Source organism: Drosophila erecta, unplaced genomic scaffold (assembly GCF_003286155.1).
Source record: "Drosophila erecta strain 14021-0224.00,06,07 unplaced genomic scaffold, DereRS2 tig00000000-arrow-pilon, whole genome shotgun sequence".
NCBI lineage: Eukaryota > Metazoa > Arthropoda > Insecta > Diptera > Drosophilidae > Drosophila > Drosophila erecta.
The window spans coordinates 6,005,735-6,023,412 of NW_020825194.1; the positions used below are offsets into that span (position 1 = coordinate 6,005,735).

Below are 17,678 nucleotides of genomic sequence, written 5' to 3' on the forward strand. Positions count from 1 at the left end.
ATTTCTACCGATATTCCGAAATGTTGAAATTTCTCGTTTACACTTTCACTAGTTGAGTAACGGGTATCTGATAGTCGGGGAACTTGACTATAGGATTTTATCTTGTTTTTTTTTTTAGATTGTCAGTCGGTCATTTTGCTGTGTACAAAAATATCTTATTTTTTCTTATTTTCTGAATGCAATTTGCCAACAATATTTTTCGATATTTGCAAGTCGAGTGAGCATTTTTTGTTGCTTTTGAAATCCTTGTTTATTTTTGCCAATTTCGATTTCAATTGGCAATATCTCTGAGGCCAAATGACCAAAATGAAGTATGAAAAATTTTTAACAACTTTGTTTGGCCTATGTTTTCAGCCAATTGTGACCGAAAACTAAGTCGATTGTGTAGAACTTCATTCATTTTTTCAAGTTTTTTTTTGAGATTGGAAAACCATGTGCACAATAGAAGCTTAAAATTATGCATAAACAATTACCTATTTTTTTAAATCAATTTTAATTTAAAACCTAAGCCAAGCTACTGTGCACTAATAATAAATAACATACTGTCATACGTAAATCACAATTATATATTTATTTAATTTATCCATTTATTTGTTTGGCTGTTATCTATTTATTTGTGAAACCCAAACACCTTTCTTTAATAAATGTTTTTTTTGGGGAAAAAAAATAATTTATTCCTTTTTTGCCGACGAATGAAAGCATATTGTCCGAGAAATGGCTCGACTCCACTACCATTTGAAATTGCGATTTAGGAAACAATTTGCCTCATTGCGTGTTCTGGGAGATGCATAAATAATTAAAATGTTCGCATTAGTTTTTCATGCCACTCGCATGCTGCCAGCTCCAATTTCAATAAGCACTCTAATTGTTTTTAAGTGTTTTTCCAGCAGCGACAACAGCAGCCGTGTGCTGCGCAAATGAGCCGTAATTGCATAATTCTAATTTAGCGTCGAGTTCTAAGCACCGAAAAACATGTTGACTACAATTTATGCACGTGTGTGAGTGCACGAGCGAGTGAGTGTGGGTGTCCTGCATCAGTGTGAGTTTAGTGTCGTGTGTGCAGTCGCTCATTTTACTTAATAACTCAGTGCAAGTGCACGTATATTCTGCACTCCAGTTGAAGCTTGGCCACGGAGCTGGGGTGGCTCCAAATCTGGGCTTGGGTGCAGTGGGTGGAAAAGGTGTCGGAAAAGTTTAACGTACTCAATGAAAGCCCAGGTGGCAGCAAGTGGTGCGAAATGTATCGAGCAGAGGTCGATAGTCAAGAATCTTGGGGCAGAAATGGATATGTTACCAAACTCAAAATTATTAGCCAATTCTACACAACCATTTTGAAAGAAGTTTGTACACTCTTTCTTAATGTTACTTTAAAAAGTACTAATTTTATTAAACTGCTTCTACAACATTATTTATTGAAATAAGTTTAAAGTAAGTTAAAATAACACACTCTATGTAAGCCATTTAAAGTCATACTGACTATTTACCATTGCAATGAAAACATCAAATAGTTTATACATAACAAATACTTATTGTTAAATGAATAATGCTCTCATTCGAATGCGGGCTTAAATTGTAAACAATTTTTATACAACTTATGCGTACATATAACTGTCAATTAAAAATGTTTCACATATTTCGTATGCAGTCGATGACGCATGTTTTGTGAATCGGCCTTGTTAAAATAATCGGTTTTCAGTTTACAGTTTAAGTGTGACAGTTTCAACTTGATTTCTGTGTCATCTGGGCCGCAAAATGCCTGCATTTCAAGTGAACATAAATGCACACACCCGCCCACTGGTGAGTGTGTATTTAAATCCTTATTGCGACACCTGCACAAAGCAAATACCAATTAAAGGCTTTTCACATGCAGTCCAATGCCAACTTTGGATGAGCGGCGTGGGCGGTGGGGTGTTGGTAAGAAATTCGTGTGTGGGCGAGGGGACCGCACATGCATGCCATTAAGTTGCCACGCCCCACCCCCACCCACTCACTCTGTTTACTGCACTTCAAAAAAAACGCATGAGCATTCTTATAAAATTTTTCTTTCACCAGAAGCAACAATGTTTTCATTTACTTTAAATTAAGCTACGTTTCTTACTTTTCTTTTCAATTACAACATATAGTTTTAATGGCTATAATGTAGATCTTTCTCTCTGTGGACGGACCTCTACCTGTAAACGGAGGACAAACAAATTTACACAAATGGTAGCTGACCGTGTCGTGCTTGGTCAAGACCAATTTATATGCACCGGTCAGTTCGCCACGAGGGGCTGGAGTTCGAAGATCGGGTTATAAAGCGCCTACGGTGAGCAGATATGGCTGGAACTGCAAATGCGAAGGACCAAGTCCTGCGGGAGAAGAGAAGCTATGGCTTTGTAACCAACATCAAGGATTATTGCACAAATTGTACACTGGCAGGATTCGCTTACATCGCCAACTCGAGGTGAGTTGTCCATCCTACGAAGTTATAATCAGCCAAAATTTGAATATTGCCATTGGATGTGTAGGCTGCACTTCACGGAACGCATTTTTTGGCTGATTTGTGTGTTCATGTCGTCTTTGGGCTGCTACCAACTGATCATGGAATATCAGCGGAGTTTTCCCACACGAGCTGTGAGTATTGTATACGAGAGTTTGCCGCCGTTTTCCAAATGGAAATTTCCCGCAGTCAGCGTGTGCGAGCTTGCCTACCGTGGAAATGTATATCCCACATTCGTGGAGCACATAAAAAGGTTGCGATTGACAAGAGGCTCCAGGTCCAGTAATGACACGTTCTTAATATTTTAGTTTGGGCTTTGACGAGAACGGGAATTACTCATATGATGTGGAGACCGGTGTCTCGATCCTTCTGTATCCTGCCTTATATAATGAGAACGGATTGAAGGGAAAGTGTGCAACATTGCACGTTAACTGCCCAGTAAAATGTGCAAATTGTCCTTTGGACAACTTCCGGCAAATCCTAACCTGGGTGAGTAGCGCTTAAATAATGTTTATACTAATTATACAAATTTTATAAAGGGCTATATGTGTCATTTCACCAGTATGGAGCCAACTGCTCGGATCTGTTCGTGGAGTGCAAGCTATCCCATGAACCCTTCGACTGCTGCCGGTATTTTCGACCCCTTTTGACGCCCTTTGGCCGCTGTTACATGCTCAACTCGCTGCTGAACAATGAACCTGGCTCGAAGCACTGGCTGCCCAACGACTTGGATCCCGCCAATCAGAAGGCTGTGATAAATGTGGTAACACATTTGGATGTGCAAATTAGCGTGATAAATGCGGAAGATATTCCACATACGGCCTTCTTTCCCCCCGGAATTCCTCTAATTACTAAGGGCTTGAGCAAGTATATGCAATTTAACCAGATCGTTATGAAGAACGATCCGGATGTTAAGGATGTAGATCCGAAGATCCGCAGTTGCCTATTCCCAGAGGAGATACCGCCCAATAGCCTGTACAAGGCCTACAGCTTCAGCGTCTGCATCACCGAGTGCATTAGGGGCTTGCAGATGAAAGCCTGCAACTGCACGTCTTTTCTTTACAATCCCACTGCCGATCCCCGGTATCCGGACTGCGATCTGAAGGGATTCTTGTGTCTGGAGGCCACGCGTATGATGAAGCCGGATTCCAGGGTGCTGGTGAACAACAACAAGGGCAACAATGCAAGTTGCGGCTGCCTGCCGTCCTGCAATGATGGCGACATTACTACCATTTACGAGCCCCTTTTATTGTAAGTTTATTATATTTTGGCTCGTTGTCCGTGCACGATGCTTATTTGCATAAATTCCCACTTCCGGCAGTGTCAGGAACCAAAACGACTTCTACAACGGAACTCTGGACATGCCCTTCCTGCCGACGGATCAGTATCGCCGGCAGTCCCTTCGCACGCCTCTGGATGTCGTGGTCTCCATGGGCGGCATGCTGGGTCTTTTTCTGGGGGCCAGCATCCTCAGCGCCATCGAGTTTGTCTACTATTTCACAGTGCGACCCCTTAGCAACATGCTGCGTGCCCGCGCCGCTCGTGCGTAATTGGTCAACTGCCAGCGGCAAGTCGAAAGCCACTGCAAGAAGTTTGGAGAACTAGATATACGTATAAAAACCGCTTTTAAAATCCTTACGCAACCAGATAGCTTATTGAACATTATATTTGTTAATTTTATTAACTAGTTGTTTCTCACTTAATAATAATGCAATGTTAACGGAGTCCCGAGTCTCCCGAGTTGGATGCGCCTTGACCTCAGTCACAAGCGGCGTATGCGCAATTTAAAAATTTTATTAAATATTTGCTCGCCCCGGTCACTGCAATGCGCATTAAAAATGCAACCATGGCATGCCGTCAGGATGCCAAGGATATTCGTACCGAACGGCGCTGCTGTGCGAGCCAAGTGTGAAACTGAAAATCAATGAAACTCACAATTTGCCCAGTCAGCAAACGCCTCTTGGCGACAACTGCAACCATTTTGCACTTCTGTACATACATATGTATATATCAGATTTTGGCCACCTTTCAAGCTTGTTAAGTTCCTCAGTCGGCAGGGCCACGTTGTTTAGCTTTAAATATTTAAAACGAAACAACAATAGAAGAGTGTGCTAAAAGCAAAGCGGAGAAATGTAATCACATTAATTCTTTGCCACAGGCCTTTTTCTTTGCCTTTGCCTTTTTCGGTCATTGTTGCTTTTGGTCACCTCGACAAAGGTTAATTAATTATGCTCTACACCAATTAAAAAGACACGAAATGGGCCTAAGCTTTTAGCGCACGGAAATTTCGAGTGAAATGGGCTTAAAAATGAATGTGGAACACTGCTAGAAGTGGGTCCTTGGGAATATTTGAAGAGCACATTTGAAACGAATTAAAAATTAATTATGACAAACTAAGAGCAAAATCTAATAGAAATTCGAGTTGTAATAATTTTGAAGAAAATGGGTTAATGAAATGAATACAACATTTCTATATAAGTGAACATTTCAAGCCGAACCAATAAAACTAAGCACAAAACCAACTATAAAAAGAAAAGTTTATTAACCTAGTACATCGAAAGTTTTTATTTATTAGCTTAAGCTGTAAATCTGAATTGAAATGTCAAGCCTTCTAGTTATAAAACAATTTTAAAAGCATGAAAAGCATACTTAAAGGGCATTAAAGGACTTCATAAAACTTAGCCAGCAACTTTTACTACTAAAAGGACCCAAGGAAACGGAATAAAAATCTCTGACCACCACTTCCCGCAAACTCATAAATAATACTCATATATATAAATATATATTTTCTTATATATATACTGTGTAAAAATATATTTTTTTCTGACTTTCTTTGAGCATGCCTTTCCATTTCATTTCATTTGCCGGCGGGACTTTGCCTTTTTCTTTAACACATTCATGTCCCTCACTCGTATTTATGGTGCATTTGTATATGGTTTATGACGGAAATCCCCTCAGCTCACTCAAAGGATTCCCCGAACAAAGCGGCCAAGGGGGGCAGGTCAAACGAATTGCCGACCCGAGTGCAGTGAAAGTGTAGCGCCAGCAACAATGTTAACCGTATCTGCCCAGAAAAAACTTTGCCAGGACATTGTTGCCAGTGACTGGGCGTATCATTTATCAAGCTCAGCGAAAAGGAGAGGAAAAATGACGGAAGGACGACACGAAAAAAAGGAACAAAACTAAAACAGAAACAGAAATAAGGAAACGGGAACATTTTTGTCATGTTAAACTGTCAGAGTGCGCATTTAGTCATTACTTACGTTTTCTGCTTTTCCGCTCGCACTTTTCCTCGGCTGTCAGTCTCATGGAAATGCAGCACACACACGCACACACACACACACCGACGCGCACACACACCTCCGCATGTCACACACTTGGGCGAAATGTAATTAAAACTTGCCATGCAAGTCTGCGTCTGAGCTTGGCCATTAGCATAACGCTGAAAAGTATGCTACGTTATGTATAATTTAAACGAAACACCGCATCGTCATTTATCAAAACGGCTCGCAAAATGTTAATTATTATGTTTTATTGCCTCCGAAAGTCAAAGCGCTCGCCTCCCGGTCGTCGTGATTTAGCCGGACAGTTTGAAATATGCTGCCGGCATGTGGTCGGTTGACCGGGCCAAAAAACCAGAATTGCGCCCGGCAACTTAAATCATTCGCCGGCTGACAGCCGCACTCACACTATGACACACACTCACACCACAACACACACACTTTTATGCATGCATATAAATATAATTGTATAATGCTTTCCGGTCATTGATTTAAGCGGCGCCAAGGAAGCAGGGTGGCCAGAACAAGTTCGAAATAATTAAAATTCAAATAACTTCATTAAAATTTAATTCGAGTGCCAGGGAATTGCCAGTAAGTGGGCAGGCTCTTGGCTGCATTTCAATTGCTGCAATTGCGAATTGCCAATGGGAAGCGCTAAAATAAGCAATTGCCAGCGAACTCCTGCTGAAAGAAATAGTCGAAACGAAACGGCGAGGGCAAAGAAAAACTTCAGTTTTCCTTCTCTCCAGGTAGCGAAGGAAATGGTAACTATTTTTCAATTACCTTTTTCGCACGCACGTTTGCTTAGCATTCGGTTTCTTTGAGCAGGATATTTGCCAGCTAAGCTAACTTCAAGACATCCTGGCAATGCTCTAACCTGTTGGCATATCTTATTTGGGAAGGGACCTCTCTTCGTTTGGATTGTGATACATCTAATTTTGAAGTACAAAATGGCCATTTTATTGTATTAAAAGAGTGCCCTAACTAAATTTCAATTAAATGCACTTTAAATCGAATAGAGAATATCAATTTCGTCTAAATAAACATCGCTCAATTGTTATGCCAGCTTTTCATTTTCGTATTTATTTTCTATCACCTATTTTTTGTGTGCCATCTCAATGCATTGATGCACTGGGAATAATTTTATATTATAGATTGCTCTGGCCAGCGCAAATGTAAAAAGAACTAAAGTACCTCACGATTTTCTTGTGGGATTTTTCTCATATACATATATTTTGTATAATTACTAGTAAAAACGTAAAACTACTAGTAAAGAATATTAGAGTGCGATCTTTTTCACTGTGTGTACATGGACTTGGTTGAGTGTGTTAAGTGTTTGTAGTTAGTAGTTTTTCAATCACATTGGCACGCCCACACATCCACAATATCGGAAACGCCCCAGCACGCTGGCTGAGTGTTAACAATTGCCTTCTCTGGAGGCAATCGTTTTTTTCGTTCTTTTAAATTTCCCCTAAGCGGAAATCTATTTAAATTGAATTCTATTCTTTGAGCCTGCAACTCATGCTGAGGTGCATCCTTGTGTCTGCTTCTTGGGGATGAAGTTTTGAAAACTTTTGCCCAGCAGATCGCACTCTACGCATTGCGAATTATATTAAATCCATGGCTGGCATTTCCATTTCAATGGATAATCATTATGAGCGTGAGCTGCTGTTTCTCCTTGGGCTTCTGCTTCTGCTACTTCTGCTGCTGCTGACGGCACTTGCTGCCACACGGCATTGTTGCCATGGAAGCCATTTTGCAGCACCAATTCCCATATATTTATACCCTAATGTATACGTATATGAACATAGGGATGCGGATATATGGATGCTCGGACGGACACACACTTGCTTGTGGATATTATGCATTTTTCACACATTTGTGCAGAATTTGATTGTGCTTCGTCTAGGTGTAAATACTTGCCGCTGGCATTTGCACAAAGTTGCACAACGCAGCGTATGAGTAATATTTATTCACGCTCTGCCTTTGTCTGCCTTGATGGTATTTGTAAGGGTGCGTCAGTGTGTGTGAGTGTGTGTAACACGGAGCATTCAGCATATGCCAAGCATAAACATAAGCAGGAAATTCATTTTTCATTTGTTTGCTTAAAAGTTCACAACTGAATTTCTGGGCGAAGAAGATGCTGCCCGCTATCGCTGCCACTGACTGCATTATAAATATTCATCATACGCCACCGAGCCCGGACTGAGCACTTATTATACACAAATTAAGGCTAGGCATGAGTTTTTATCTTCCTCTTGTCTTTCATGCTTTGTTTCTTTTTTTTTTGGTTTTTCGGGGTGAAGCGTCTACCAAAAACAAATTTGAAATTCCAACTAACGCCTGACGCGTTGAGTGGAAATGCAATACAATTTGCTTTGCCAAGGCAGTTCGACGGCCTTTCTAGCCGCAATGTCACACAGTAAACAATAATTAATACCGTATTTAAATTGAGGTTTTATTGGTGGTGCCATGAGTATATATATAGATTTCATTGTTAAAATTGAGTTACACGTCGTTATTACAACGTCGTTATTTATTTCTAGAAATCATCATTGTAATGTTCTAAATTTTTTCTCTGCACATTCATATTGCTCAGAAGGCCATAAAACATCAGCTGTTTAACGCACGGCATTTTGCAAATTTATGTCTTCAAAAGAGTTGCACATGCACAAGAAATATACTATATGTGAAATATGAATACATGGTAAACTTTATAGTGCTTTGTATGCATATAGCCCGGGTCCTCGAGACGAGCCGTCTGCCTGCCGCATCCTTACTCCTCTGCCTTTCTCCTGCCCGTCAACCGATGGCAAAGTGCGCGACTTGTTTTGGCAAGTGTTTTCCATACTGCTGCTGCTGCTGCTGCTGCTGCTGCTGCTGCCAGGAAGAGCCGAATGGCTTGGCGGCGGAATGGATAACTTGGCTTGGATTTTGGGCTGTTATCTTTAGCGCTTCTGGCTGATGCTAAAGTGGTTAGAGAGCTGTAGTTAAAACTCTCGCAGAGCTCTCAAAATATTGACTGCTTTTGAATGCAGTATCCAACTTAGGCAAGATATACCCAAAACTTTATGCACGTAGCCGAGCAGCAGGACAGGTGTCCCGGCAATCGAGTTCTGGATGCAATTTAAGCATTTTCCCACTCCATTTTCCCCAACAGACTATACCTGCAATAAGAGGCTGCATATTTTCATTAATTAACAAGCGAAACTGTGTTTTCTATAAGGAAAATACACAATGCTCAGCTCCCAGATGTTATATTTCCTACTCGGATTACTTTATACTGTTGTTGTTAATGCTGACTGAATGCCATTGCCAGCCAAAAATATTGTCACACACCGTAAACATTGCAAAATAATGCCCAGCAGTCAGTCAGAGGCAATCTTATCGCCTCGGCTATTAACGCAGCAATCCATGGAAGCCAAGTTAAGGCCGGCAAAGCGTGCACGTGGCCACTTTTGATGGGCAAGTGTCGACGTGGCATTATCAGTGTCAGGGCATCATCGTCAGCCTGCTGTAAACTACAAGGACGATTCAAATCCAAGCAAAATAACCACGACAAATGTTTGCACGTGCTTTACCTTGCTCCATAAAGCAGGGAAAGCCAGAAGCCAGAAGCCACGAAGCCGCATAAACAAATCCCTCTGGTCTTGGGCTATTGGTATCTGGCGGAGGGTCCTGGCATTTAACTTGCGCTCGGCAGAATAAAAAATAGTAGCGTTGAGCTCCCGAATATAGGGGCAAAAGTGGTTTTTGGGCCGCAAATTGGTTGTCCAATTTGTGCCTTCCCTCGGGTGGAAGCGAGACGAAAGCTAAAAGGGAGTCAAAAACTCTAAATTCCGCGGATGGAGCAGATTGGTTGAACAGCTTAGGCGTTCTTTTCCTATTTTTGAAACTCGCTTTTGTTCAAGGTTATGGTTTATTTCTGCTGATTTATATGAAATCTATAGGAATGTGTCTTGATAAAGTTCAACATTTTGTATTTCATACATTTTGAGTAAAGGAACGTGAAGTACTTTATAATCGATTTTTGAGCTATTTCCCATTTCTTTTGTTTTCTATATCATTTACTATTAACCAGCACTTCAGGCCAGCCTGCTGATAGATCCTTTGGCAAGTGACGAGAGGCATGTCGGCTCGACCAGCACAGAACTTGTGGGATTAGAAATGATTTCTTATGGCTTCCTGCCCCCCAACCTTTGGCCCATCGTCTGGGCTGCTTTCTGCTTTCAGCCTTTTGATTTATGTTGACATGCTGTGGTTGTTGTTCTCCAGCTCGCTGCTTTCTTGGTCTTGGAGTTGTTTTTGGTATTGGTCTTGGCTGTGGCCTTAGTTCGATTGCCGGGGACCAAGTGCACGCCTCAATGGTCAGGTGGTTCGGCCACAAAAAGAAGTAAAATACAAGGCGGAGTGGGCAGGGCGAGTGGGTGAAAAACGAGACCTAACCAAACATTTCTTGGCAAACACTTGGCCATTTTTCATGAGGTTCATTTCATTTCAGTTGCTTTTTATTGCCAGCCAAGACGGCCTTTAAGCTACTGTGGGCTACAGCCAATGAATTTTAATAAAATAAAATATTCAAAATATTTCAAATAATTTATAGGTACTGATACAGAGGAGCACCAAAACTATGGTATCTTTAACCTTGTAATTTGATGATTGTTGAGGAGTATACAAAATGAACCCACTGTATGAGCCAGAAACTGAAACTCTGTCCAAGTTTTGGGTGGCGTACGTTTTTGCGGTTCACCTCGGCTTGTTTCGCTTCAGTTTGGGTTCGGTTCTGTTCGGCTTGTCCCGCCTTGCGGATGCGGATCCTTTTTGGTGGCCGCCTTGGAATGCCATTGAAATTTGTCACCCAACTGGACACGCGGCAAACGGACGATTGCAAGACAAGTCAAAATGGCCACCGGAAGTGGGCGACATTGTTGCATGTGCTCGTGGTTGTTGGTGTGGCAATTGTTGGTGTTGTCAATCGCAACCGCATTACATGTCAATTACCGCATACTAAACTGTAAGAGGGCTTGCGCCAAGTGCGTCCCGAGTGTCCTCAATGTCTTGAATGTCCTGATTGTGGCCACGGCAACTCGAGGGCTTTCAGGCTCCGCAGCAAGGCTTTCTCAGTCTGCGGGGGGCTTACAATATTCTACTCTTTTTTATTTCTCTGCAGACAGTTTGAAAAGAGCTGAATTCGTGGCACACGAGTTTAATTTATGGGGCTCGCAGCTATTTTGGCTGCCAAGGCGGAAGTGCCGCTGTCAATAAGGATTGGCAGTCAGCATGCGGGTTGGCTCAGACTTGTGGGCCCGCCTTTACCCTCTCGCTGCCAATCCTGGCCATATTTTTTTTTTTCTTTTTTTTATTTGGTTCTCTTGCCCTCTGATAGAGATTGACAAATGCGTGCGTGTTGGTGACTTTTAAAAAATGTCTAAGCTGCTGCGGGTTGGCAAAAAGAGTGAAATGAAACGTGGAAAAGTGCGGTAGGAGCGTAAAGGAGAACCGTAAATAATGCCCAAAATTTGTTAAAAGGACAAGCGTAATAAATCCCCTCAATGGCACACACACAATTTCCTGATAACTTTTTAGTGAGTGATATTTAGCGTTAGAGTTTGCCGCGGGCAACGCCTAAGAAATCCTTTTTGCAAGTTGGAAAAATTAAAATTTATATCAAAAGTTGCAGCTGACTGATGGGGGATGTCAGTGGAAACTTCCTACTCGGAAATCTTCATTTTGAGTGATATGAACGGGAAGTTATTGCCCGGAATACTTGGTTGATGTGTCGGGTAGGAAATCGTTGAGTTTTGTTATGGCTCGCCGGATTTTATGACATGTGTGTGTACTTTCGAAACTGTTAAAGCTACATATCTGTTCGTTGTCGTACAAATTTGATGTACAGAAACGTATATTTACGATGAAAATTTAATACAACTTTCATGCGCCCTAAAAAAACTTTTTTGTTAACTATTTTTTGTGAGAATATTGCTTGCAGAGCCGTGGGCTATTTGCTTGCATGCTTCGCATGATTGCAAGTTTTTTGCCTTTCATGCAAATCCCAGAGACTGCAGGGTCAATTATTAAGTTTGTTCTGTGCGTTGATTTACTGTACAGCAATTGGAAAGTTAAGTTAATGATTAATGTAATTTTTTGCACATTTGTTTGTGGAAACAACAATTTTCGTCTGAGCCCAGAGCTTATTTTGGAGCATATGTCGTAACATGTTTACCCTAAGCTTGTGCTTGCTCTTCCATAAATTTTCCGGTAACATATTTGCACATTTTGTATCGCAGTAGCTGACAACAACTTGTTTTCCCACGTTCGATGCATTTTACAGGCTGTCAGATACTAATGCAACTATCTGGAAGCTGCCAATTCTGTTCAACGTGGAACTTTCGCTCGGGCGCTTTGCAGCTGCCTGTCCGTCATCGTCATCGGCAAACTGAGCCGGAGCACATCCCAACCACGTCAGTTGGAGGTTACCCTCGACCCTGGCCATAGAAGGATTAACCTCATCACTCAAAAAAAATGTGGCACCTGTATCTTGAAACCGAAAAATAAAGATATGTGTGAGTATATATAATTATTCATTTTTTTGGTTTATCGTAACTTTTAAGAGTTATTCTGCAGTAATATTTCCATAGTAAAAAATGTGAGCTTAATTTACAGGTCATTATATTATTTTTCTTAATAATAAAAATCATTACCTTAATTTTAACCACTGCCTTGATTCTTTCTTTTTCGCTGTGCAAACTGGCGATCAACGAACTATGTTCTATTAAAATTTTCCAAAATTCCGAATGGAGCGGACAGCGGCTTGCGGCAGGAGCGTTCACTTGGCCAACTAACTAACTAACGGTCTAATGCATAATTTGTCTGAACTTTCGGGGCCTGACACTACGGTAAGGCGTTAAAGCCCAAGCGAAAACTGTTAGATTTGCTGTGGCTTTGTCCTGCTGCGGTAAGCCCAAAAACTTTTCCATTGAATTCTATTCCACTCTGCGGTCTCAGCCGTAGATGTGTTCATTTGATTTGAATGTGAATGAGCCTGTGTCGAGGGAAAAAGGCATAAAAGTTCGCACATGAACTTCCACTGGCGGCAGGAGACGGCATTAAAAACTGTGCTGGTCATAAAATCCAGGTGAACACGGCTCTAATAGTTCTCAGTTCTGAAGTGTCTGTGCCAAATCTCCTTCATCCTCGTCCTCTTATCCCATATGGCATATCTTCCACTCTCGGTCTTAATTTATGCGTATTTAATAGAGTTTTTATTGTTGTTTGCAGTTTGCCTGGAAAGTTCTACTGCGTCTTTGATTGAATATTTATGCGTGCCCCTCTTGCACTGATTTTATGCGTAAGTTTGGCTATGAAAATTTGCGGCTTACCCCAAAACTTGTTTTACAATTTTCCTAATGGCTTAGCTGCCTGCAGAATATTCAGACGCAGATTTCGATTCGTGACTAAATTTTGAGTTGGTCGCTCGGTCGCTCTAATCTCGGATTAGGTTTTTTCCTCCCCGATTCGGTCGATGCCGGGTCACGTTCCTATCGCCCGAATCTTAATGTCACCGAGATCTTTTGGGTAATTGAAAACTTCCAAATATCAGAGCGAAGCACATACACAATCTTCCACTCATTACACCGGCTTACTTAGCCCACATCCTGCCCCGCCCCTTTTTAGGACCGGAATGTCAGGTTACATTTGCGCATAAAATTGAAATTACCAAAAGTGCGTTGGGAAAAATTAAATTTCCTTTGCGCAAATATTTGAAACTAATTATACCCAATAGACACGGATGCGAGTGGGGTGGCCGAAGTAACTGGAGATGCCGTCGTTTCTGAAGACGCTGTCACTGTACATCCGCTCGTGATTTAGGGACCATCTAGGCGAATACACATTCTCCAGCTCAGGGGACTGCACTGCGAAAAATATCTACTAAATGGTTGGGTCTTGCCTTGATTACTCTTACAATAATTTGTATAATAGTCGTGCAGTTGAATGTAAGTACCAAGATTGATACATGATAATAACACATTTATAATAAGTTATACCCAAAAGTAGTATTTTTTTCCCTGTGCAGCAGCGAGAGCAACGAAATTCTACATTAGACCAGGTTTTTGGGTTATAAACAAAATACGCGTGACTTCCTTGCGCAGCCATTAAAGCGACACATCCTTCGTTAGAGCGTGTCTTGCTTTTCCTGAATGACGAGCAGGCGGGCCAGGAGCGGGAAGAAAGGCCAAGCAGAATGGATTTAAATTGTTGATTAGTGCGGGAATCGCTGGAAAAGAACTCACGGCACCTGTGACTGCTGTGCGCCTGTGTGATTTTGAAAAATAATCATAATAATGACGGGGCATTGTTGTGAAAATTCCGAATTCAAAACAAAAACTAAGGGCCAAACAGGCTGAAAGGCAATTTGTACGCAAGTCGGATTCTTCCCTGCTCCATTATACATATACATATATTTATGTGTAGGGTCCTGGCACGCACGCTTATGCCCAGCATTATACTTAAGCTTTATGCTCCTACTTCGCATTGTTTTCGTTTTGGTTTTAAAAATTTCATGAACTCATTGAGACGTGTGAAAAGGTATCTTGAGAACGGGGCTCAAAGATGGTAATCCTGTTTTTCGACCAAGTCAGCGCCAGCGACTGCAGATCAAAGACTCTGCTAAGGGGTCCGCTAAGCAAATTGCGCCAAATATGAATTATTAGCGCTCGAAAAGTACCGAAAAATGTTGGCAGTCGGCCGTTTGTCGAAATTGCAGGCGAACACCCCGGAACCCCAGTCATTTTCCAGACCAAGCTTTTACCGCTCCTTTTTTTCGTTCTCAATTTAGTTAAGAATTATGGCTCTAAGAAATGAAAATGTGTCTGCGTCGACTTTGGGGTTTTACGAAAAGCCAGACCTCGGGCATTCCCAGCACGGCGGAAACGGGAAAACTTTGGTCGTAGATGCCTTTAAATAAATAAATATGTTCAGTTTGAAGAACTCTAATAAAACTGTATTTGTTTTGCGAAATTTAAAAATACGTCGTAGTGTTTTATTCGTATTCCGCTTTCTTACTTAAGCATTGAAAGAAATTTAAGTTTGAATTGTTTTAGTTCAATACTTACAACTAAACACGTTTGGTTCGGGTATACCCTGGATTTTTGTTTGCATTTTGGTACCCCGAATAAGTTTTAAAAAAGTGTCCATATTATTTGGCCCCTGCCTCGAAAAATGTTTCACATTTTTGACAGAAACAAATGACAAAGTTGATGCTGTCATTTGCTAAATTGAATTTTTTGCATTCCACTAAGAGGAGTTTCCCGCGTTAATGGAGACAAAAGTCTTGACATAATTTCTAATATTATGTGAATTGCAACTGCAGCTTGAAATATGTGTTTATGGTAACTTAATACGGTTACACATACTCGTAGTCAACAACCGAAATTGTCAATTTTCGCTGCCGGTGGGAGTGGTCGGCGAAAAGGAAAATGGAAAATGAATTCACACCCAAGGCAAAGTCAGCGATGTGGAGTCCTGAAATTGCATTTGCTTTTGTTGATGAAGCTTCCTCCCATACTAATTATGCCAAAATACGGCTCGAAGGACGAGCGCGAAAATAGGGGGAAACCTGTTCGAAAAGAGAGAGAACTTCGGGAAATTCTCTCTTCATTCGGCAGTTTTCCGGTGGCGGTTTTCCGTTCCATTCGTGTGTCGGCTGCTTTTGGTTTTCTGTGTCAGTCGGTTAGCAGTCAATGTGCGCGGCTGTTGCCAATGCCGATGCCTGCAAATTAAAATGCCACATCTGCAGAGGGTGGTGGGGCGGGAAATTGTGTGGGGAAAACTGTCGCATATTAATGACACGCTAGGCAAATGTGTCATTTTGACATTTTAACAGTCTGTCATGCAGTCACCGAACCACGCTATTTGTATAAACACCCAAACAGATGGGAATGGGAGGCTGCAGCTGTATTTCGCACAATATGTGAGCAACCCGAAGGAAAAGGACGAAACTTAAATGTGTGCCATTTGCCTATCAAAATGAGACAAAAAGCCAAATGGACGGGAGGCTGACAGTTTTGCGGCGCGGCGCGGCGCGGCGCGCACAGATTTGTCATGCATGGATTTATGTTTATGCATAGTTTTGGCCATTTTCCATTGTTTTTCACTCCATGAAGCTTGTTTTTTTATTCTCCCTGCCTGCTTATACAACAGACAGCTACACGTAATTGTTGTGAAAATGGATTAAAAAGGCATTTGTCAAGCGGTTTGCTCCACTGCGTGCTGTGAGTCCTCCGCTGTCTGTGGCTGCCATTGACCGCCGACCGACGGTGATGAGGATGCCGACGAGGACGCAATGGGGAATGTGGATGTGACTGCAGCCCAGCGCACTCATTTCACTGCATTTTTAATTAAAAACAATTTAAGCATCGAGTTAAGCGTTTCCGGCAACGAACTTCCGATGCACTTCCAATGAAGTGTGAATGAGTAGCGCGGATTGTCCATTCACTCTTAAAGCATTTCATTTTATACAAAAATGTATCCTAATGTTAAGTTAAAGATAGGATCAAGAATTATATTTAATTCAAAATTTATCTCGTATTTTATTACTAAAAAGGATTTATCTCTAATACACGACATTTATGACATTTTTTAGATCACAATACAAATGAGCTTCATAAATTATCGTTAAAATATAGCGTTAAATATATTTCCATATATTTATTCAAATCTTGTTTGAAGGCCAATTATAATTATGATAATGGATAATTATTGCAGTTTAAACTATTCTTAGAGTTTTGACTTAAAAATAAATGATTATCTCTCTCTCGGAATATATGATTTGCAATCAAAATGTTAATTTTCTGTTTTAATCTTTTATGAGCCCAACTTTCACCATTTCAATGGAGCAGCCAACGTACTTAACCGAATTATGTTCTCTAACCCACAAGAAGTACCCCAGTTGTTTTTTTTAGTTCTTATCTATTCGGGGCAAGCTTACACTCAATTCTCCTTGAGTGAGGGCGAACCTTATCGGGTAATCAGGACACCGTCTGCGACAGTGGAATTATCCATAATTTGAGCAGCTGTTTCCCTCGAGGGGCGGTATTTCAGTTCTGTTCTGGCCATGGCTTATCGCTAATTGTGGCCGAGGCGAAGGCAACGCCAAAGTCCAAGGACCTTTCATGTTAATTGCTTCTCCATCTCGCCATCTCTAGCTGGATCTTTTTCACCGTTTATGCGCAGCTAATTTGCAAAACTGTCTCGCCACAGGGATCTCTACAAATATTCATATTAATATTTTTCTCTTAGGTCTAGCACTAAAATACAGAAGACATTTCCCAAATACTTTAAGTAAACAGAGTTGTATTAAAACCTAAAGAATTCGTGAAATCCCTGGCATAAACAAAGTTTCTTTTTAATTTTCGATGTCGGTGCTATTCTTTCGCACTTTTTGGGTTTTCGGTTTCGGGTTTCGCCGCCTGCGTAATTTGAAATTAATTTCCGCCTTTGTCTGCACAGCATCAGCCGAACGCTTTCTATATATATCTGGCTAATTAATTTATGCACAGGTCCTGCCGAGCACTTTCCCTCTCTCCCATTCTGGTTCCCTAATGCGTATTTGTTATAAATTCATAACTCTTCCATTAGCCGAAATTCTGTGTTTTGGCGGCATTTTCTTTGCAGTTTCACTGCCCATTTGAGGGTTGGTTTAATGGCCACGTGTCACTTGGTCGGCGAACTTTATTTTGTTTTGCAAGGTGCAACGTTATAATAAAGGCGCCAAAAGGTAAATAACAACAAAGGTAGTTGTGAAAAACCAAAACAAAGCGTACAGGGTGAAAGCAAACAGAAAACGGCAACAACAACAGAAAGCGAATCTGAAGGACACTGAAACTAACTAACTGCTGGGCTGGAATGCTGGGTGGCTA

At 41.3% G+C, this 17,678-nt stretch overlaps 1 protein-coding gene across 1 annotated transcript; it reads left to right on the forward strand.

Moving 5' to 3' along the window:
- Positions 1–2,315: 2,315 nt before the first annotated feature.
- LOC6554261 (sodium channel protein Nach) lies at positions 2,316–4,029 on the forward strand. Its single transcript, XM_001981646.2, has 5 exons — positions 2,316–2,443; positions 2,508–2,732; positions 2,788–2,968; positions 3,042–3,730; positions 3,801–4,029. Exons 1-5 carry the CDS (start codon positions 2,316–2,318, stop codon positions 4,027–4,029), a joined length of 1,452 nt encoding a protein of 483 aa, XP_001981682.2.
- Positions 4,030–17,678: the final 13,649 nt, after the last annotated feature.

Coding starts and splice junctions, on each gene's coding strand:
- LOC6554261 (XM_001981646.2), top strand. CDS start 2,316: ATGGCTGGAACTGCAAATGCGAAGGACCAAGTCCTGCGGGAGAAGAGA. Junction 2,444..2,507: donor GCTTACATCGCCAACTCGAG/GTGAGTTGTCCA, acceptor TTGGATGTGTAG/GCTGCACTTCACGGAACGCA. Junction 2,733..2,787: donor TTCGTGGAGCACATAAAAAG/GTTGCGATTGAC, acceptor TTAATATTTTAG/TTTGGGCTTTGACGAGAACG.